The 21,653-nt window shown below is 52.9% G+C and overlaps 1 protein-coding gene across 1 annotated transcript; it reads left to right on the top strand.

Annotated features, from left to right (window-relative positions):
* Positions 1 to 18,730: 18,730 nt before the first annotated feature.
* GJB6 (gap junction protein beta 6) lies at positions 18,731 to 19,665 on the top strand (the record flags this gene model as incomplete). The annotated part of the gene is made up of 1 exon (XM_079902641.1): positions 18,731 to 19,665. One exon carries the CDS (start codon positions 18,731 to 18,733, stop codon positions 19,514 to 19,516), a length of 786 nt encoding a protein of 261 aa, XP_079758767.1. The 3' UTR covers positions 19,517 to 19,665.
* Positions 19,666 to 21,653: the final 1,988 nt, after the last annotated feature.

Genomic DNA, 21,653 nt, shown 5'->3' with positions numbered 1-21,653 from the left:
GGCTGTTTGCGTTGTGCAGACGACGCTATGGTACATTTCCCGGGGGCTGATGGAATCCTGGACTGAATGAACCCCAGTGAGCATCGGACGTCATCACAGGCACAGAGTGGAGAGAGGCCTGGAAGGAAGAATTCCTGTCCCGGAGGAGCTCGTGATCCCACTAAGGATGCTGTAAACCTACAGAACAGGCAGTTCGAGAAGGTGCCTGAGGAGGAAGGAGGGGGAAGGGAGGGGTGATTTTCTGCTGGAACCATCAGGCGAAAACCTCGGGAAGCAGGCGGTCCAGCAGACTGGCCGCAGCTCCCACAGCCGCTCATCCCAGCATATCCTGCTGCTCTGACTGTCCCCTCCCTGTCCAGTCACCTGCTGTTACCCTGTCGTCCATCTGTTGGAAGAGAGAACATCCATCTCAAAGTGGGAGTTGTGATAAAGCATTTCCTGATTGCTCACTTGAAACACTGTCATTGGGACTTGCCTGGTGGCACAGTGGTTAAGAACCCACCTGCCAATGCAGGGGACATGGGTTCGAGCCCTGGTCTGGGAAGATCCCCCATGCCGCGGAGCAACTAAGCCCATGCGCCACAACTACTGAGCCTGCGCTCTAGAGCCCGTGAGCCACAACTACTGAGCCCACGTGCCACAACTACTGAAGGCCGTGCGCCTAGAGCCCATGCTCCACAGCAAGAGAAGCCACCGAGATGAGAAGCCCGCGCACCGCAACGAAGAGTAGCCCCCGCTCGCCGCAACTAGAGAAAGCCCGCGCGCAGCAACGAAGACCCAACACGGCCAAAAGTAAATAAATAAATGTTTTTTTTTTTAAAAAAAGAAACACTGTCATTTAACTAAACTGCTGGCCCTTCCTCACGCCCCTACCTGGAGCTCCCAGCGATCTGCTGCATTTCATTGTCTAAAATTGTGTCGTTCCCAGTCGTGGCTCCTGACACCAGCTTAAAGCAAAATGGACAGCAGTTGACAACCCATCTGCACAACTGTCAGGAAACTCTGAGAAACCACAAGATTTCAGGCAATGGCTACTAAATACTAAACCCCACGGGCCTCCATCTGCCTTGTCACCACTGTAACCCAGTGCTCAGGACAGAGGGGCCTGATAGGCCTCTGCTGCCTTGAGAAAACACATGAATGGCCAGTGCACTTATAAGAAATCCTCCAACCCCGTTTCTGGGTGGTTACCAGGAAAAACAACGCTAACTTGAAAAGGCATCTGCGCGCCATGTCCACTGCAGCATCATTTACAATAGCCGAGGTCTGGAAACAACCTAAATGGCCATCAGTGTTTGAATGGATTAAAAGAAAGATGTGTTCCCCACACAATGGAACGTTACTTGTTCAGCCTAAAGAAGGAAGCCCTGCCGTTTGCGACAATGCGGATGGACCTCAAGGGCATTAGGCTCAGTGAAATACGTCAGAGAAAGGCAGGTCCCGTATGATCTTACTTCGTACAGCCAACAAAAACCAGGCGCGTAGATACAGAGAACAGACTGATGGCTCTCAGAGGTGGTGGCGGGGTGAGGAAGGTGGGTGAAGGGACTCAACGGGCACGAACTGCTAGTTGTGAAATAAGTAAGTCATGAAGGCGGCAGCACACAGCATGAGGGCTATAGTTAGCAACACTGCATGTATATTTCAAAGTTGCTAAGCGAGTAGACCTTAAAAGCTCTCCCCACAAGGAAAAAACAAAATTCTGTAACTGTGGATGTTGACAGATGTTAGCTAGACTTACCATGGTGACCATTTCACAGTATATACAAATATCGAATCACTGTATTGTACACCTGCAACCGATAAAATGTTATATGTCAATTATACCTCAATCAAAACAAAACAAAACAGAAAAAAACCACAAAAACAAATTCTCCTTGGTAAGTCACAAATGGCAAACTGTTTACGCCTACAAGAACTTCTGTGCTGTGAAAAATGCGTAGAATATTTTGAGGCTCCAAGAAAATGTTTCTAAAATACCTGATCTTACGAAAGGAAGAGGCTGAACTCAGCCACGTGAAAGCACTGTTATCAAAGGAGTGACTGTCAGGCTCTGAGCTTGGAAAAGGAAGAAGGGAAATAATGAGCCCTGCTCAGGGTGAAGTGACCTGCCCGCTGCCGCCCAAGAAGGCACAGAAGAGGAAACGATGAATAAATGGATCACATTGAAGGAAATGACAGAGTGCGACAGCCACTGGGACAAGAAGGACATGAAAGAAAAACTGGAGAGACTCGTTAGGGAGAAAAATTTTAAAGATAAAAGGTTTTAATTTCAAAGCTTCCCTTTTTCCCAGCATGTTTCTGAATAGAGCTTGAAAAGGAAGCAAAATGACCCCAAACCAAAAAGTGGCAGCAGAATTCCCCAATGCAGAGCTGGCGACCACCGTCGGGGCCAGCAGGGACCCCCCAGGCCTGTCGTGCTCACCAGGGGGGACCTGCGGCAGCGACGGGGGACTCGTACATCCGCTCAGGCCACGCTCGTGTCCACACCCGCTCGGAGTCGGCTCTGAGACACACAGGAAGATAACACGGCCCCATTTCTCACTTGGCCGAGCGGTGCTTCCCCAGCTCAGACACTTCTTTGTAAGCAGCCCAGATGCAGAACAACTTTCGGGTGTTTCCAAATATCAGATCCACTCACCGGGTGAAGCTCCGTGCGAGAGCAGCTTCTGTAGCAGCGGGGCCCAGGGTCAGCAGGGCAGGTCCTGGGTCCGCCTCTCGCTCCTTATGGGACGTCAGGCTCGTCCCCGTCCTGCTCTGAGACGTGGTTTCTTAGGTGTGAGGGCTACAGTTGCTCTGCAGATCGTGTCAGGTCGCTGCGCAGACAGGCTTTGCACGCTGTCGACCTGCATTCGCACAGGCTCCGAAGACAGAGACCCGTGATGGGCCAGAGGCGGGGGCATGGCCAATCCAGGCGAGTACTGTATGGGCCTGACGCTGGGCCCAGCCAGGGGGTCCTGCACCCCAAAGGCAGCTCGGCTCAGGCTGAACCCCACGAGGAGAGAGCCCCGGGGCGGGGGGCCGTCCTGGGTGCGCCGGCCCCAGCCCAGCTCCCGGCGGACAAGCTGCATGCGATGGGCAGAGCCCACGGGATCCTGAGAAATAACCCACCAGTGGTTTTTAAACCACTAAGTTTTGGAGCCATTTGCTACACAGAACCGATAACTTAAGCGACAACTCTAATAAAAGTTTCCATCGTTGACAAAACGGTTCCTTCGACAGGCAGCTCTGCAGAGGAAGCCGTCATTCGGGTGACTAAGCCCTCCTCTGGGTTTACGTTAATTAGCAAAGCTCCCTGTCCACAGAGGTGGGAAGAGGGACCCACAGCTGGTACCTGCCGGGCACCAGGGCTGCTCACACCTGGCAGCTCAGCCACTTTCCCCAGCCCTCCCCCAAGACCCACAGACAGTTGGCTTGCTACAAATAAAACACAGATTTTTACTCTTTTCAGTTTCTCCTTTTAAAATTAAAAAACCCACTGAAGGGCTTCCCTGGTGGCGCAGTGGTTGAGAGTCCGCCTGCCGATGCAGGGGACACGGGTTCGTGCCCCGGTCCGGGAGGATCCCACATGCCGCGGAGCGGCTGGGCCCGTGAGCCATGGCCGCTGAGCCTGCGTGTCCGGAGCCTGTGCTCCGCAACGGGAGAGGCCACAGCAGTGAGAGGCCCGCGTACCGCAAAAAAAAAAAAAAAAAAACCCACTGAAATAGTCACTCCACGTACTACAGAAAAGGAGGGCAAACGGGCTTGGAGATGTGAGCTGAGGCTGTGTCACCCCAGGGCAGCAGGTGGCTGCCTGGGCCCAGGTGCTCTGCCCGGGGCGGCCGCCATGCCCTGTGTTACAGCCGGGCGTCCAGTGGATCCGCGCCGGGTGCTGGTCCTTCCTCTGCCCCAGTCAGCCCTGGACTGTCTACGAACCGGTCACTCTTCCTGAGCTGGCCTCCCACCTGGTGTTTCCGCAGGTAATCAGCTCCCAGCCATCGGCCGCGTGGCACAGGCCTAGTGAGGAAGCGCTGGGGAAGTGACCCTTGTGCCACGTGGAACATCAGCATGCGTTTCAAGCTCTCGTTGCCCAGACAGGTCCCCGTGGACAGCACCTGGAGGATGTCGCGGACGAGGGGGGCCTCGAAGAGACGGGGGTCAGGGGCAGGCTGTGCCCTTCCTGTGATGGTTCACTTTAGGAAGCAGAATCAAGGGGCAACTTTCCAAACAGCGGAGCTGCTACTTCCAAGTGTAAAAAGACCCCAAGAGGTACAGCCTTTGACGGCTACAACCTTAACCTCAAACTTTACGCCCCCTTCACCTGTGTCTGGGTCCACACTGCATGACAGATGACAGAGAAAAAGGATCATCGTTACGAACATTTATAATCAACCTCATAGAAGTCAATTGTTTGGGCTGAATTACTCACATGATGAATGGAACCTGACATTACATTTCCAAGACCTCAAAAAGGCCAGAAACTTAGACAGGAGAGAGCTGGTCTTCTCCAGGAGGGCGCGGCTGGCACAGAGACAGAAGAGCAGTCAGTGTAGACCGGAGCATCAGGACCCGCTGACCGTCCCTCTGAGGCTGTGGGTCTCTCTGAGAGTCTAATCAAGGCTACGACACCTTCCCTAGAAGGACGCACGTAAGCTTGGACACAAGCTTTGTGGACAATTGCGTGGAGCTCAGGGACCAGAAGCCCATCCTTGTGGCTTTGCTGGCAGAGCATGGGCTCCAGACTAAGACTCCTCCACACGATGCCTGGGGTCCCCGCCCCGAGGCCAGGAGATGGGAGCTCAAGTCCTACCTCTGCCATTTCCTAGCTGTGCATCTTGGTCACACCACTTAACCCTCGACCGTAGAATGGGGATCACGCTTGTATTTCAAGGATTGTTGTGAAGCTTAAAATCAGTTAAGATACACCCGATAGCACATTATCTGCACACAAACAAATGTGAAAACAATGCCTGAATATGTGGGTGACATTCGTCTGCAAGCCCTAAGAAAGCGTTGACTCCGCTGAAGGACAGAGACGAGGTTTCTGGGTCACTGTTGGCCACAGGCCGTCACATCTGTGAGCAAATCAGAGACCAAAACAGTACCTGGAGGGACCAGGGTCGGGGACCCCCAGCAGCTCAATGCAGTTCTGCCGGGGACCGTTGTAAAGGACAGGAATGAAGGGTGAGTAGGTGGCCTTGCTGTCCTTCCAGGGGACTCTCCGCTGCAGGAGGAATGAAACAATGTCACTGGTAAGCTGGCCCTGATTTTGTGAAAAACTGGAAGGAGGGATGAGCCCATAGAACTGGGGTCCGTCCCGGGGCTCCTGCAGAGGCCACAGACGTCCGTCCGACATCCCCGTTCTCTTCTGTCACCTCCCGTTCACAGCGTCACGCCTCTACTCTGCTTTACAGGACGGAGGTGTTCCTGCCACCCCCATTTCTGCCGGTATTTCATTCCAGGCACATGAGGTGGCGGGAAGAGCCCAGGTCGGGAATCAGGAGGCTGGGTTCAGACACTCTTACGTGTCTGGGCAGGTGCCTGCCTACGTGTCTGGCTCTGCCTCGTCCAATAAATACTTGTGAAATGAAGAAATGAATGACCCTCTCTGAACCCCTCGCTCCTTCCTCACCTGAGAACCGTTTTCCAATGAGCTCCCGTGTGGGAAAGCACCACAGGATCCGTGGGGCACGGACAGTGAGTGGTGTGAGGACACACACACCCCCCCCGCTGAAGACCGGGAGAAACCACGCGGAGGGGGGCTCCCCGTGGGTGGGGGGGCCGCCAGCAGAGCTCAGCAGTCGTCACACCCACAGGGCAGACCTGGGTTCAGCAAGACAGGTCTTTGCCTCGATGTCACCTGTGCCCACCGAGCCCGAGAGGTGTGCGTGTGTCCACCTTTCAACCGCACCTGCCTACGGACGGCGGCGGCAGCTCCGCAGGGCTGAACCACGTCCCCCAGTGCGGGGTAAGGACCACGTCAGTGTCGCTCCTTGCCCCACACTTAACTACGTGGACTTGGGTGTCAGCTATCGAGGACACTGGGTTTTAATGACACGTGAAAAAGTTTACAGCAACATCACACCTACAGAAGCTAATTCTGCAGAGCTGATTTCCTAGCAAAGGAAGAGTCTTTAAAATCATTACTCAGAAAACCTACGTGAGAGAAGAATCTGAAAAAGAATAGACATATGTGTATATACATATGTGTGACTGAGTTACTGTGCTGTACACCTGACACTAGCACAGCAGTGCTAATCGACTAGACTCCCATACAAAATACAAAGTTAAAAGAAAAATCATTACTCAGGTTAAGGAGATGAGTGCTCGTTCCAGTTAACAAAACTCCCTGCACACCTGCTGTGGACAAGGCACTTTACGGGCTGCTGTGCTGGGTGCTGGGTGCCGGGTGCCGGGTGCCGGGTGCCGGGTGCTGGGTGCTGGTGCTGGGTGCCGGGTGCTGGATACTGAGTGCCGGGTGCTGGATACTGGGTGCTGGCACTGATGCTTGGTGCTGGGTGCTGGTACTGGGGCTGGGGGCTGGGTACTAGAAGAGGCAATGATATTTCTGTTCTCAGGGGTCTTTTATCCTGAAAACATGCAAGTAAACTCTCAGTATCACATATCACAGAGCGACCTCAGTACGGAGTAATCGTGTGAACGACGCACAGAACGGTCAGGGGGAAATGCCTGTTATTCATGAGAACCAAGAAAAGCAGCTGTCAGCTGAGCCCTGAGAACAGGAATGAATTTTCCAGCTGGAGGAAGCAAAATCCAGACCCCAGGAGCGGCATCGCCCAGAGACGTGCAACGACCGGCACCAAGTGCGTGGAGGGCATCGAGGACGGATGTGCCCGAGGCCGGCCGTGCGGGTCCACGTGGGAGGTAGGCGCCCAGGTGGGGCAGGGCGGCCTCAGGGGCAGCTCCGCGGCCGGAAGCTCTCCTCTAGGTGCCCACTTGAGGGCCTGGGCCGCCAGCCCGCAGCCTCTCACCTCCTCCGGCCACTCCGCACAGGGGGTTGGGGGCGTCCCGGCCCTCTGCCTGCCTGGCCCCCGGCAGGCCCCAGACAGAGGGTCCAGGCCCCCCGCACGGTCCCCAGGGCCACCCCGCCCCCATTCGTGGACCCTCAACAAGCGAGGCAAATGAAAGAACCCGCCAATGAAAAGGTGACAACGGCCCAAATAAAGTCACCAGAAAGATGAGAACAGAGACAACAGAGAAATGGGAGGAGAGAAGCAAGGTGGTGCCCCAGGGAGGGGAGGACGCCGGTGAGTGGGAGGCTGGGATCCCGGGTGGGGCTGGATGGGGCAGCGTCCCCCCCCACCAGGCTCTCCCCTCTCCCCTCCATGACGTTCTGTGTGATCAAATTTGGCAGGATCAGTAATAAGACACTTTCGAGTCTCTACTTCCCCACCGACCGTTCCCTCGCCCTGTTGGAAACTAGCACACAAGGGGCAAACTAAATCAAAGTTCTCACTAGCCACGGGTCTCGGGGTGTCATTCACCTCGATTAAGAGGAAATGGCTCCAAGGTTGCAATGGCCTGTCGCAGAAGATGCTGCCCGTCGGTGCCACCTGATTCAGGGATGTGAGTTGTGGACCAGCTGATGCTAAGCTGCTCTCCTGGCACCAGCTGGACGTGCACAGGCCAGGACGCGACCCGGAGGGGGGGCCCGCCTCCAGCTGCTCCCAGGCAGCGTGGCTGCGCGTCCTCCGAGCCGCGCAGAGGTTTTCATCAAAAATTAGACAGGGCAGCGGTGGGCACGGCCCTGTTCCGCCGACACGGAGGGCTGCCTGCCTGGATGGCCCGCGCTGTGGGCTGAAGGAAGCCTCGGGAGTAAAACAGCTGCGGCTTTGGGTCAAAGTCCCGCCGCGGCCGGACAGCCCAGCGCACTGAAGTCAGCTCCCATTCTGCAAACAACCCCAGCGGAGTAGACGATAGGTGTGTCCAAACCCTCTTTGCTGCTCAGAAAATAACGCTTCGGGAACCCAGACCTGCCAACGTGGGGTGCTCCCTGCCTGTCCTCTGTAAAAGCCAGAAGCCCCTATAGCCCTTTCTAAGCAGCCGCCCCGCAGACACTGCAAAGGAGGGACCCTGAGTGTGGAGGCCGGAGCCCCCGACATAAGGCAGCTGAGAGGAGACACAGACAGCAGAGGGGCTGAGGGGGCCAAGGGCTGCAGCCCGGGTCTCCCGCCCTCGCTCGGCCCCTGCCAGGTGCTGTGTGAGGCCTGGAACACCACAAGTCCTCACCTATTTGCTGAGCAAATGAGAGAGAAATCGCCGCAGGGATCCGTGTGATACAGAACACATCTCTTAAGAGAGGAAGCTGTTTCAACATTTCAGCATTTGTTGTGAGTAAATGCTGTTAGCTACAGAGCACTCTTCTGTGAATTAACGCCAGACCTTAAGCTAAAGAGCTCGGGGCTTTTCTGTACTGATTTTTTAATTAACAGACTTTATTTTTTAGAGCAGCGCTATGTTTGCAAGCACAAAGTATAGAGAGTTCCCACACACCACCTCTCTCCTACACAGTTTCCCCACTATCAACATGCCCGAGAGATGGTACCCTTGTTACAATAGGTGAACCTATAGACACACATCATCATCACCCAGAGTCCATAGTTTACACTGGGGTTCACTCTTGGTGGTGTACTTTCTATGGGTTTGGGCAAACGTATAAGACGTGTCTCCACCATTCTAGTCGCATACAGAGTAGTTTGCCCTGAAAATCCTCTGTGCGCCATCTTTTCATCCCTCCATCCCCCCAACTCCTGGCAACCACCAATCTTTTTCCTGTCTCCATAGTTTGGCGTTTTCCAGATATCGTATAGTTAGAATCATACAGTCTGTAGCCTTTGCAGACTGGCTTCTTTCACTTAGGAATATGCACCTGTTTCCTCCACGGCTCTTCGTGGCTTGACAGCGCATTTCTTTGTAGCACTAAATAATATCCCACTGTCTGGACGCACCACAGTTTATTTATCCATCACCTACTGAAGGCCATCTTGGTTGCTTCCAAGTTTTGACCGTTATGAATAAAAGCGCTATAAACATTCGCGTGCAGGTTTTTATGTGGACATAAGTTTCCAGTTTCTTTGGGTAAATACCAACGAGCACAACTGCTGGACCCTATGGTAAGACTAGCCTTGTAAGAAACAGCCAACTGTCTTCCAAAGTGGCTGTAAATTGTGAATTCCCACCAGCAGTGAGTGAGGGTTCCTGTTGCCCCACACACGCTCTGCAGTATTTGGACTTTTCATGGTTTTGGATTTTAGACATTCTAACAGGTGTGTAGTGGTATCTCATCGCTGTTTTACTTTGCGTTTCCCTGGTGTTGTAGCTAAAAAGTCATCACCAAACCTAAGGGTACCTCTAGATTTTATCTCCTATGCTATCTTCTAAAGTTTTAAAGTTTTGGATTTTACATTTAGGTCCATGATATAACCCATTTTGAGTTAATTTCTGTGAAACGTCTGTGTCTAGATTCTTTCTTTCTTTCTCTCTCTCTTTCTTCCTTCCTTCCTTTTTCTTTTCTCTTTCTTTGTCTTTTTTTGCATGTGAATGTCCAGTTGTTCCAACACCATTTATTGAAAAGACTATCCTTTCTTCGTTGAATTGGTTTTGCTCCTTCATCAAGAGTCAGTTCACTGTATTGATGTGGGTCTGTTTCTGGGCTCTCTGTTCTGTTGCACTGATCTGTGTTTCTGTTCTTTCACCAGCACCACACCTTCCTGATTCCTGTAGCTTTATAGTAAGTTTTGAAGTTGGATAGTGTCCATCCTCCAACTTGGTTCTTCTTCAATATTTTGTCATCTATTCTGGGTCTTTTGCCTTTTGCCTTCCTGCTCTTTTGCTTGGTATAAATTTGATGATCGTCTTGCTTGTTGTTGTATCCACACATAACTTGCTGAGATGTGGACTGAGATAGCTTTAATCTAGAGACCAAGTTGGGAAAAGCTGGCATCTTAATAACGTTAATTCTTCCTGTCCAAGAACATCATTGTGGGTTGAATGGGGTCCCCCAAAACGACATGTTGAAGCCTTAACCCCCAGTACCTGTGAATGTGACCTTATTTGAAAACAGAGTTTTGCAGATGTAGTTAGTTAAGACGAGGCCACACTGGATTAGGATGGACTCTAAATCCAATATGACTGATAGCCTTTTAAAGAGGAGAGAACGGTGACCTCAGAGACACCCAGGGAGGAAAACCATGTGACCACAGAGGCAGACACAGGAAGGAGGACCTGGAAGCCTAGGAATGCCAGCCACCACCAGAAGCTGGAAAGGAGCAAGGGCGCATTCTCCCCTAGAGCTTTCAGAGGGATCAGAGCCCGGCCCAAAACTTAATTTTGAACTTCTAGACTCCAGAACTGTGAGAGAAAAAAGAAATACTGTTGTTTTGTTCACTCAGTTTGTGATATTTGTTGCAGCAGCACTAAAAAACGAATTCAAACATGAAATATCTCTCTATTTATTTAGATCTGTTATTTCTTTCATCAGAGTTTTGTGGATTTTCTCATATAGGTCTTGTACATATTTGCTAGATTTATACCTATTTAATTTTCGGGTGCTAATATAACTAGTGTGGTGTTTTTAATTTCAAATTTCAATTGTTCATTGCTGATATATAGGCCAGTAATTGACTTCCGCGTATTTAATCTTGTGTCCTGTAATTTTTCTATAATTGCTTGTTAGTTGCAGGAGAAATTTTATTGATTCCTTTTTTTGGTCATGTATAAAATAAGAGAGTTTTATTTCTCCCTTCGAAGTCTGTATGCCTTTTAATTTCCTTTTCTTGTGTTATTACATTAGATGGTACGTCCAGTGGGATGTTGATTGGAATGTAGGGCCTTGTTCCTGATCTTAGGGGAAAGCATTGAAACATTTAGAAACAAATAACAGAATAAAAAGCCAGCTGTGGGGCTGGAACATGTCACCCAAACGGAAGAGATGGGTTTTGCCCTGTGTTGAGGTGGTCCCTTTTTTGGACACTAGCAAATGCAACACATTCTCTGTGGCTGCTTTGATTGCAAAGTTCTTTCCTCGATGGTCCTGGAACAGCGGCCGCTGGTCTGGAGCATGACCGCTCAGGCGGTGTCGTGCGGAACCAGCCGCGGGAGTGGGAACGTGGGCAGTCCTGCCTCAGGAGCAAGAGCCATTTCCAGGCTCAGCTGCTGTGCTGGTGGGCCCCACCAGTCAAGATGCAGACCCTCACGGAGTGGCATCTACTGTGGGGTAAGGACCCTGCCTGGTGCTGTGGGAATGAGAAAACGTCTTAAACTGCTTATAATCCCCAAAGAAGTTTACAATCTACTTTAAAAAGTGAGTTATTTAGGGACTTCATTGGTGGCTCAGTGGTTAAGAATCTGCCTGCCGATGCAGGGAACACGGGTTCGAGCCCTGGTCCGGGAAGATCCCACATGCCGCAGAGCAACTAAGCCCGTGCGCCACAACTACTAAGCCTGCGCTCTAGAGCCCGCGTGCCACAACTACTGAAGCCCGCGTGCCACAACTACTGAAGCCCACGTGCCCAGAGCTCACGCTCTGCAATGAGAAGTCAGTGCACTGCAATGAAGACCCATCGCGGACAATAAATTAATTAATTAAATTTTTAAAAATTGAGTTATTTTACTATGCCAACGTTTGTGCCCTGCCTGGGGCGGCCTTGGGCATTCAGAGCCGACCTGTGGGAGGGGGCGCGGGCCGGGTCTTTGCCAGGAGCGCGGGGCTGGCTGAGGAAGGCCCCCTTCGCTTCCCGGGATGAGGGGGCAAAAAGCAGAGGTGACTAATAAAATAACCCCTTTAACTCAATAACGTGGTCATTAATGAATAAAGACCCACAGTCTCTGTGCCTCCAGGCTGCTCTCTGACAGGGCCTTGCACGGGCGCCTGGCGGGCTGCTAAGAGGGCGGCAGTGTCCAGAAAAGAGTAGGCTAAATCCCGGGAAAAACACAGCCTGCGCCGAGCACCGATCCCACCGGGTCGAGCCCGTCGGAAGCCTGGCTGCGGGCCCACCCGGGCCCACTCGGCCAGGCCTGCTCCCGGGGGGCGCGGGCGCAGGCCCTGCCCCCGACCCCCCGGCGCTGCGGGGACACCAGGGCCGCCCCGCCGGGCCCGGACCGGGCTGAGCAGGCCCCGCGCCCCGCGCCGCAGAGGGAGTGCCCGCCCGCACGCCCGTGCGCCCCGCAGCCCGCGCCCCGGGGCGGGTGCGCTCCGATTCCCGCGCGCTCGTCTCGCCTCCCGCCCGAGGAGCGTCAGGACAGAGGCGGGGTGGGGCGCGGTTAAAAGGCGCTGCAGGTGGGAGCCGGGCCATCCCAGAGCGGGCGGAGGGCAGCTGCAGACGTCGCACTCCCGCCGAGCTCGCGGCTCCCTGCGGCTCCCTGCCCTTCCTGCCAGTCCGGCGGCCGCGCAGGCGCCGCCCCGCGCCCGGACCCCGCGCCCGGACCCCGCGCCCGGACCCCCGCGCCCGGCCGCATCCCCGCCGAGCAGGTGAGGGGGTCGCTACCTCTCGGCCCCTCGGGCGGAGGGCTTGTCTCCGGAAGCCGGAGCAGGTAGGTCGGCGGCCCTTGGCCCCCTCCCCCTCATCCCCCGCGCCCGCCCCCGTCGGCGACCCGCTCCAGGGCCCGCGGGTGGGGGGCGGTCCGCGAAGCCGCCCGCGCCCCGCATCCTCCCGCGGCCCGGCGCGCTCGCAGGAACGAGGATGGGCTGGTTTGACTTTTACACCGGGCGGTCCCCCCTGACTCGCACAACAGGTTTTGCGGATGCGTCACCTCGTGGGTACAGGTGCCCCTTTCCCCCACCTCCTCTGCTGCCTTTTGGATTTTCTTGGCTTTCATGGGTCCCTGACGAGGTTCGGCTCGCGTTTAGGGGAGCGGGACTAGCCGGCAAGCCCAGGTGGAACTGGCCGGAGCGGCCGCTGGACGTAAGCCCGGGAGCCTGTGAGCCGCACGTGACACTAGCACCATCACTGGACAACAGTACTTGTCACTGGTGACACATCTCAGTAAAAGGTGGCGGCACCGGAAGGTACTTCCTGTCTTGTGGAGGAGACCGGCCCCAGGTGTCACCCGGCACAGGGTGTGGGCTTTTGACCGGCTTGGCCTCCCTTCCTGCAGAGCAGGACGGAGTCTGAGGTGAGTGCGGCCTGGATACAGCTGTGGACGCCTGAAGGGGCTGGGGGCCTGCAGCCACGCAGGGACCCGGGCCAGCGACCCCGGCACCATGTCCCCCAGGTCGAATCTGGCCGTGGGTTTAGCGCACGGTTGAATTCAGCCACGCACCCCTGCTCTTTCCCTTGGGCGGACTTGATGCCACACAAGTCTTTTCTTGCCCCAGTTCTGGCAGTCTGGTCAGTATTCTAGAAGAAGACGTCCTGCCCCAGCCAGACTCCTTAGAATTTCAGGATGTGCTGTGTAGAGCTTTGTCTGCTGCTCCGAATCCCAGGGCCACTGGGGTGGTGTTGGAACCCTGCCAGGCAGGGGAGAAGGGGTTATGAAGAGAGAACGTCCATAGAGAGAGCCTGTGATATAACTGGGGGAGGGGTGTTCCCGTTGCCATCACCGCGTGGATCCAACCCAGAAGGCGTCAGTCAGTTCAGCTGCTTCACGGTGTCTTGATTTAAAACAAAATTCTGATTCAGGAAATGGGAACTTCATTCTCTTTTTCTTTGACTTTTCTGAAGTATAAGAGCTTTAAGAAGGAAAAGAACCAGCAGAGGTTCTGACTGAACAATTTCAACAGGGTGAGAGGAAAATTCTAACTTGCGGGTCCTTACCATGGACCCCTGGCTCAGTCTGAATGTTCTAGGAGCTGTGAGTGGTTTGTATATTTTAGTTAAAAATTTTAGGTAGAATGAAATTGTGGGAAAATAATTTCTGGTCCAAGCTTCTAGGTCCGTGAGGGCATAATCCTGCCAGTGGCTTCATTATCATGGTAAGATTTCTGTTTGACTCATTTGATCCAGGAGAATGGACCGGGGTCCCCAGAGGGCTTTTTCTGTTTTTATTCCCAGGATCATTTAACTCCAGCTGGACTTAAATGTTTGGAAAGGACACAGGTTTGCTTCAGGGAACAGAGACTGCTAAATGGAAAAAAAATTTTTTAACTCTTTGAATTCTCCAATGGATTAAGAATTACATGTACGGTATTAAAATACTCCTTCCTGAAAAAAATATTTTGTGGGTTTAGATTCTAAATAATTGTGGCAGTTTCCTCTGGACTTTAACTGTATACATTAAATGCATTTTTGAATATACATATGTATTCAAATTAGAACATATTTTAATTTTAAATTTATCCTTTAATAAATATTGATTGTATTCTCCAAAGAATTTAATTCAGAAGACCCCATGATATAACACACCTCCCACATATGGACATACGATTACATTGACTCTTGGATTATGATAGCTCAGAACCATCAAAGTTTACTTTGGACAAAAAAAAAAAGAAGTCCATGTAATTCTATGAATTGTCCATTTTTATGTTTAGACTCCATAGACAGGATTTTTTTCATTTTTATTGAGTTAATTTTGAAGAAGTCTATAAATCCTAAATCCATTTTATCACTGGTCATTACTTTGAAGGGACAGTTGATGGATTTTTGAGTCACTAAATTTAAAAATCAGCTATCAGTTTGTCCCTTGGATGACCTGAGATTTCCAGAGACAAAAGGAAAAGATTCTTCTTGATTACGGAGAGAGTTTAAGAATTTTTTTTTTTTTAGGCTGCTGACTTGTGGGGTAAGGGAGTATATCCAGTTCCTCAAACTCCACCTTCTTTTTTTTTTTAATGCTCAGGGGCATGGGCCTGAGGTTTGGGATTGGGCATTATTATCATTATTGTTATTATTTTGAAAGGGAAAAGGATCCACATTAAAGATTTTATTTTGATGTTACTGTGTATTTGAAGTACAGGGCATCAGGAAACTGGCAGGTCCAGACACCCCCCTTAACCGTTCTGGGGACAAAGGAAAACTACCACCCGGGGTCGTGCAGTGGACCCCCGGGGAGGAGCTGAAGGGCTGTGGCCACAGCTACTAGTTTTCCTGTCACGGGCCACACCCTCACTGCCCTCCGGAAGCTGCACCCGGGTTCCCGTTCCTGGGGGTGCTGAGCGCCACTGGTGGCCCGGTGGTCGGTGATCGATGGTGCAGGGGAGCCGGGTCCCAGAAGAGGGAACCTCACCCTGAGTCTCCTCTGGCCGCAGAGCTGCGAGTGCCTCAGGCGCTGCTTTTGCCTTGGCGTTATTGCGTCTCATCAGCACAGACTCCTCCGCTGTCCAGAGCCAATGTGGACATGGTGAGGGATGCTCTGTCCTCAGGTCCGACAGGGAGTCGGGGATGGCTTTGGAGGGAGTGCAGATGCTGAGGGGATGCTGGGGCTTTAGTTTTGGTCCTGTCGTCAGTGAAACTGACACGGCTTTGTTAAGCAAACTAGTTATGCTTAAATTCTTAAATAAGAATTTTTAAAACAAGAAATTATATTACTGAGGCAGAATGCTAATAGATTTAAACTATTTGAATTTAAGAGGGAAGCACCATCTCTCTTCCTAACACTCTGTGTCATCAGAAGTCAGGTCACTGATTTCCTATTTTCAGAGCTAAGCAATTGGACCACAGCTGTGTGTCCGCAGTGACTAGAGACACTGCACGGCCCAGTGGCGTTTGCTTCTGTGAGCTTGATTGTCAACCACCTTTCTACACAGGAGCCAAGCAAACTTATTCTTTGCCTAAAAGACAGCCAGGAAGGTGCCAGTTAAAATAAACCAGTCTGGGGACTTCCCCGGCAGTCCAGTGGTTAAGACTCTGCCTTCCAAGGCAGGAGGTGCAGGTTCGATCCCTGGTCAGGGAACAAAGATCCCACACGCTACGGAGTGTGGCCAAAAACTAAAAAAAAAAAATAAATAAATAAAATAAAATAAAATAAACCGCTCTGGTTCACAAAGAAAGAGTTAATATTTTGCTTTTTATTGAACAAAATTTTTATTATTAAAGCTTTGTTTAATACTAATTGTGAGGGGTACCGACAGAGGCAGTTACTTTGGAAAGTAATTTTCAAAGTGTCTTCACATCTTCTGCCGCCAAAATGTTTCTGGCAGGCCCCCCTGAGGCTCTCCTGCCGCGGAAGAGTCCTGGGGGCAGTGGCTGCGGCCTCAGGGCAGGAAGCCTGGCCGTGGGGGGGGGGGGTCCACACCCCCGGCCAGTCTTCTAGGAGGTGAGGTGAGCTCTGCTTCTGTTCGAAGCCTCGACAGTGACGTTCATCCAGACAACAGGGCTTCTCCCTAAGGGAAGGATGGGAACAGACGCTGTAGGAAGCCATCTCATTTCTTTTTCACCCTTTAAAGGCAAATTGCTGATTTTTAGTCAGAGTCAATAAGTATCGTAAAACAGATTATTTTCTGTTCAGCTTTGCTACTTTGATAGAGCGTGTAATCTGGGGACCCAGAAAAGTCAAAAGAAATAAAGATGTTGCCACAATAATTGCCCCTGTTTTTTAAGAGATGCCCCAGGGGGCAGGAGTCAAGGATTCTGCTCTAGAAAGCGGGGGACCTCGTGGGGGGAGATTTGACCTCCTGACCTCTCCCATGACGTCAGCCTCTCCTAATTCCTTCAGGCCAGTGGCCTCTGGCCCCTGGGAGGGGGAGGGTGCTGCCTTACTCAGGCAGCTGAAGATAGACAACTCAGAGAGGAAACAGCCTTCTTACCGGTTGGGGAGTTTCAACTCTCTGCACTTTGGAGGGTTGGAGAAAATGTGACCTTTATTTGAGAAATCAAAACCTTGCTGGTCGGGCGTTGAATTCCGCACTCTTCAGTGGGAGATGCTTACCAGTTAACTAGAGAATATCTCCAGCTTGTAAACAGACAGGATGGACCTCCCATCCTGTGAGCCGACACTAAACTACATTCAAACCTCAAGATATTTGTGTTTCTTCCTTCCACTGGGTGCGTCCCGGTGCTTCCAGGTCAGGAGGGCTACAACTGGGCAGATTTATTCTAACAACTTCCACCAGGAGCTGAGAGTGAATTCTACAGTTCGTAGCTCTCCAATAAGGTTTTTAAATCAAAGACTCATTACCGTGGACTTGGAAATCCTTTAGGTCACGGGGTCAGTGGTCTGAGGCGGGGGTTAGACGCAGATCCTGAGACCAGTCTTCCTGACCGAGGCCCCCGTGTCCCCCCAGACCCGCGTCGGAGGCTCACACAGCCTCTGATCAGAAGCATTAAGGACAAGGAAACACAGCTTTAAGGAGTGTGTGTTTAAAGAGCTGTGCTTTTTTCTCAGCTCTCCTTTTCAAAAAGCAAAAGCCTGGCTGTGTGTACATCCGCCTTTGAGTCCCGCTTAGTCCTGGATCCACACAGGAATCCAGCCCCCAGCCCCTTCGCTGCTCCCGGGGCTCCTTCCAGGCCCTGGCCCCCGTTCCCAGCCAGGTGGATGCCCACCCGTGTGCGGGCCGTTCTGGAAATGCGCGTGAAGAGCCGCCCAGGGCGCCCGGGCTCCACTCTCCTCACCAGCCTGAGAGGGAGAAGCCTGAGCCCACGTTCAAGTGCAAGAAAGTCTCCCCCAGGGGGGTTGACAGAAGGCCTTTGGGGCCCCTCCCCCGAAAAGGCTATGAGAACTTGGGTGAGCGTGTCTTTCTGAGGAGATGGTCTTTCAGAAGATTCTCAAAGGGTCCATTATTCTTTTTTCTTCTGAGCAGAATACTGACCGACTCTGGTCTGCCGTGGCAATGCAGAAGGGGTCCGTTTGCTTTGTGCAGAGTTTCTTTAGGAGTCAAGGCCCCTTCGCCTCAGGATGTTGGATCAGAGCCTTCACAGGGGACCCTGCACTGCAGGTGGGGCTGGTCCTGCACCTGCGGCTCCTGCTGTAAACTTGGCACCTGTCTGGCAGGGGAGCAGCGCTGCCCATTAAGGGGAGAAAAGTGAGCACTTTCTGTAAAAGCCTGTGGTTCTATTCTGGAAGAGGCTCTTTGAGTAGCTTACGGCGTTAGGTTTCCTAAGAGCACATGATTATGGCAGGTCATGTTGTCCAAGCTAGAAGTAAATACAAGCTTATTGTACAAAGTGAACTAATAAGTGTTTGGTTTCCTTTTTTCCTCTTCGTAGTCCATTGGGTAAAACAGATTGTGTCATTCCAGTGACTGATTTTTTTTCTTGGATAACCCCTTTAACAAATAAAATCTACTGAGGGGGCTTCCCTGGTGGCGCAGTGGTTGAGGGTCCGCCTGCCGATGCAGGGGACACGGGTTCGTGTCCCGGTCCGGGAAGATCCCACATGCTGCGGAGCAGCTGGGCCCGTGAGCCATGGCCGCTGGGCCTGTGCGTCCGGAGCCTGTGCTCCGTAGTGGGAGAGGCCACGACAGTGAGAGGCCCGCGTACCGCAAAAAAAAAAAAAAAAAAAAATCTACTGAGGAACATCTGTGATCCCTTGGGCAAAGCGAAACAGGGATTAAAAGGGAGCTTGGAAATGAATGTGTTTGCCTGAGGTCCTGGGTTAGTGGCTAGTGTCAGGCAGCAACCTAACGTATAATCCGAGTTCAGCTGGACCCAGAGGCTTGTCAGCCCCCGCCAGACGCGAGAGTGCTTTCAGAGTGGGTGCTGTCCCTCCCAGAAAACCGCCTCCGAGCAGCTCGCGGGGTGAGCTCAAGAGAGACGTCCTCCTGTCTGTAACATTACAGCAGCTTTACAAATTGCAGGAAGGTTCCACTAACTACCCTGTGCTCATTTTCGCCTGTTCAGGATAAAGCGGCAGCATGGACTGGGGCACGCTGCACACGTTCATCGGGGGCGTGAACAAACACTCCACCAGCATCGGGAAGGTGTGGATCACCGTCATCTTCATCTTCCGCGTCATGATCCTGGTGGTGGCCGCCCAGGAGGTGTGGGGCGATGAGCAGGCCGACTTCGTGTGCAACACGCTGCAGCCCGGGTGCAAGAACGTGTGCTACGACCACTTCTTCCCCGTGTCCCACATCCGGCTCTGGGCGCTGCAGCTCATCTTCGTGTCCACGCCGGCCCTGCTGGTGGCCATGCACGTGGCCTACTACAGACAGGAGGCTGCGCGCCGGTTCAGGCGCGGGGAGAAGAGGAACGAGTTCAAGGATCTGGAAGACATCAAACGGCAGAAGATCCGGATCGAGGGCTCCCTGTGGTGGACCTACAGCAGCAGCATCTTCTTCCGAATCATCTTCGAGGCCGCCTTCATGTACGTGTTCTACTTCCTGTACAACGGGTACCACCTGCCCTGGGTGCTGAAGTGCGGCATCGACCCCTGCCCCAACCTCGTGGACTGCTTCATCTCCAGGCCCACGGAGAAGACCGTGTTCACCATCTTCATGATCTCCGCGTCCGTGATCTGCATGCTGCTCAACGTGGCCGAGCTGTGCTACCTGCTGCTCAAAGTGTGCTTCAGGAGATCCAAGCGAGCGCAGACGCAAAGAACGCCCCCCAACCACGCCCTCAAAGAGAGTAAACAGAACGAGATGAACGAGCTGATTTCCGAGAGCGGGCAGAACGCCATCACGGGGTTTCCTAGTTAAACGGGGCCAGGCACCGCGCAGCTGACGTAGCGTCGCGGAACTGCGGCCTTCCTCGGAAGGCAGCGCCGACCAGGCGTCCTGGCTCTCAGCTGAGACTCTGTCCTTACAAACGGCTTTCACCATTCATAGACACCCGAGTTAGCTTTCTGTAGAATAATTGGGCCATGAATGTGCCACGTAATCAAATGTGTGGCCCGGCTCTACAGCCGGGCCTCGGTGTGACTTTTACATGTGGGTTTAAGTGGACCGTCTGACATGGCGGTATTTCCTGAAAATTTAAGGACGTAACTGTTGTCAATAAAACATTTATCTAGAAATTGATACTTTTATTAGGAAGAGATATTTTTATAGGATTGAATGTTTTAGTTCTGATTTTGAATTTATGTAAAGTATTTTTATAATGACTGGTCTTCCTTACCTGGGAAGACACACAATGTTAATTTTAGAATCATGCCTTCAGTGTCTAATATTTAAGCTTCCTCTGTCTCGTCGTAGGTATTGTTTTTCCTTGTCTGCTGACAAATGTGTGACCTGTCATGGCTCTTAGGGTGGAAAGGGTTCACTGTACCATGTATTTTCACTGCTGTCTGGGCATGGCCGGAACTGTATGGAAGTGGGAAGCTTTTCGTAGGGGCTGATTTGCAGTCCTCGTGAACGGCTGACGCAGGAACGCGCTCCCTCAATAAAGATGAGCCCTTTGCTGAAGCTTCTGTTCCTTCTGGGCCACTGCGTCGCTGGCGACCTGAGGGGCGGCTCGGGGCAGGCTGCTGGGGAGGCCGCGTGGCTGGAGTGCTGGTGTCCGCGCACCCCTGCACCCTCTTCCCATCCCTCTGGCAGGGTCGCTTTAGCAGCCCCCAGGCCTCAGCTTGGAGAGGGGTCGGCTGCTCCAGGACATGGAAGGTGTCCCCTGGGTCAGCTTCCAGCCCCTCGGACAAGGGGAGAGGGCCCTTCAGTCCACAGCTCTGCACCCACAGGTGGTAGAGGGGAGGGCTTCCTCCCGGGCTTTCCAGGTGGGACACGGATGCCTTTAGTGGGGGTATTGGTGCACCAGCCGGGGACCCATCACCCTGGAGATGCCACACCCCAGGGCCACCCCTGTGAAGGGTGCAGTCAGCACACGTGCTACGCATAGGGACGGACACCTGGTGAACCGCGAATATTCTCCAGGGCTGGACCTGCGTGCCGGGGTTCCAGACCCTCTCCCCAGAAACGCAAAACAGGAAGTCTCATTTTCTTCAGAGTCCGAAGCAAATTCCAGACATATCCTTTCATCCATAAGTATTTTCGTAGCGATCCATGAAAACCAAGATCTAACCTTTAAGAACAAAACCACGATTTTTTCACAGGGAAGATCCAGTCCGCCTCCATAATTCCTGATGGTCCCGTGACAACCTTTCCTGATAAACGGCTGTTGAATGGGTCTCAAGCAAAGCCCATAAACAGGATGGGGGGACATGGGGGGGATGAAAAGGCTTTGGCGGCAGCCGCACTGCGTGGGAGAGGCTCGTCCCGCCCGCCGTGCTCCCAGGGCTCCCAGCCACCCCCTTCCTCCATTTTCCCTCTCTCCTCCACTCCTTCACTGCCCTCAATGCTCCTGCCCCCGGAGCTGTGTCTCGGCCGCCCCTCCGGGTCTGAGGTGGTGGCCACACTGCTGGCCTCGCTCACCCGTCACCTCCCAGCACCTTAATCTGGGCCCAGCCCCGCTACCAGCCCAGGCCGCCAGAAGCACCAGTGACGTTCTGACACCAGCGTAATGGCCTCTTCTCAGCGTCATCCTCATAAAGCTCTCCCTGAGGCCGTGTTCTGTCTGGATTCCGAGACACTGTCCCCTACCCTTGGGCCTCCTGCGCTGGCTTCTCTCCCTCGCCCCCTCCCTCGGGTGGAGACCTTTCCTCTCCTCTCCCTGCACTCTTCCTTGTGAGATATTATCCCCATTTTACAGATGAGGCCACTGAGGCTCAGACCAAGTTTACCCAGCTAATCAGCAGCAGGGCCAAGATTCAAAGCAGGCTGAATGTCTCCAGGATCGGTGGCTTCGCTGCCGCTCCCACAGCTTGGTGCTCAGGGACCACAGTGCCAACATGCCCATCATCCCTCATCCAGCTCCAGCAACCATCTAGCCGTGCCCGTTCGCATT

Source organism: Stenella coeruleoalba, assembly GCF_951394435.1.
Source record: "Stenella coeruleoalba genome assembly, chromosome: 18".
Lineage (NCBI taxonomy): Eukaryota > Metazoa > Chordata > Mammalia > Artiodactyla > Delphinidae > Stenella > Stenella coeruleoalba.
This window is presented reverse-complemented; position numbering and strand designations above follow the sequence as displayed.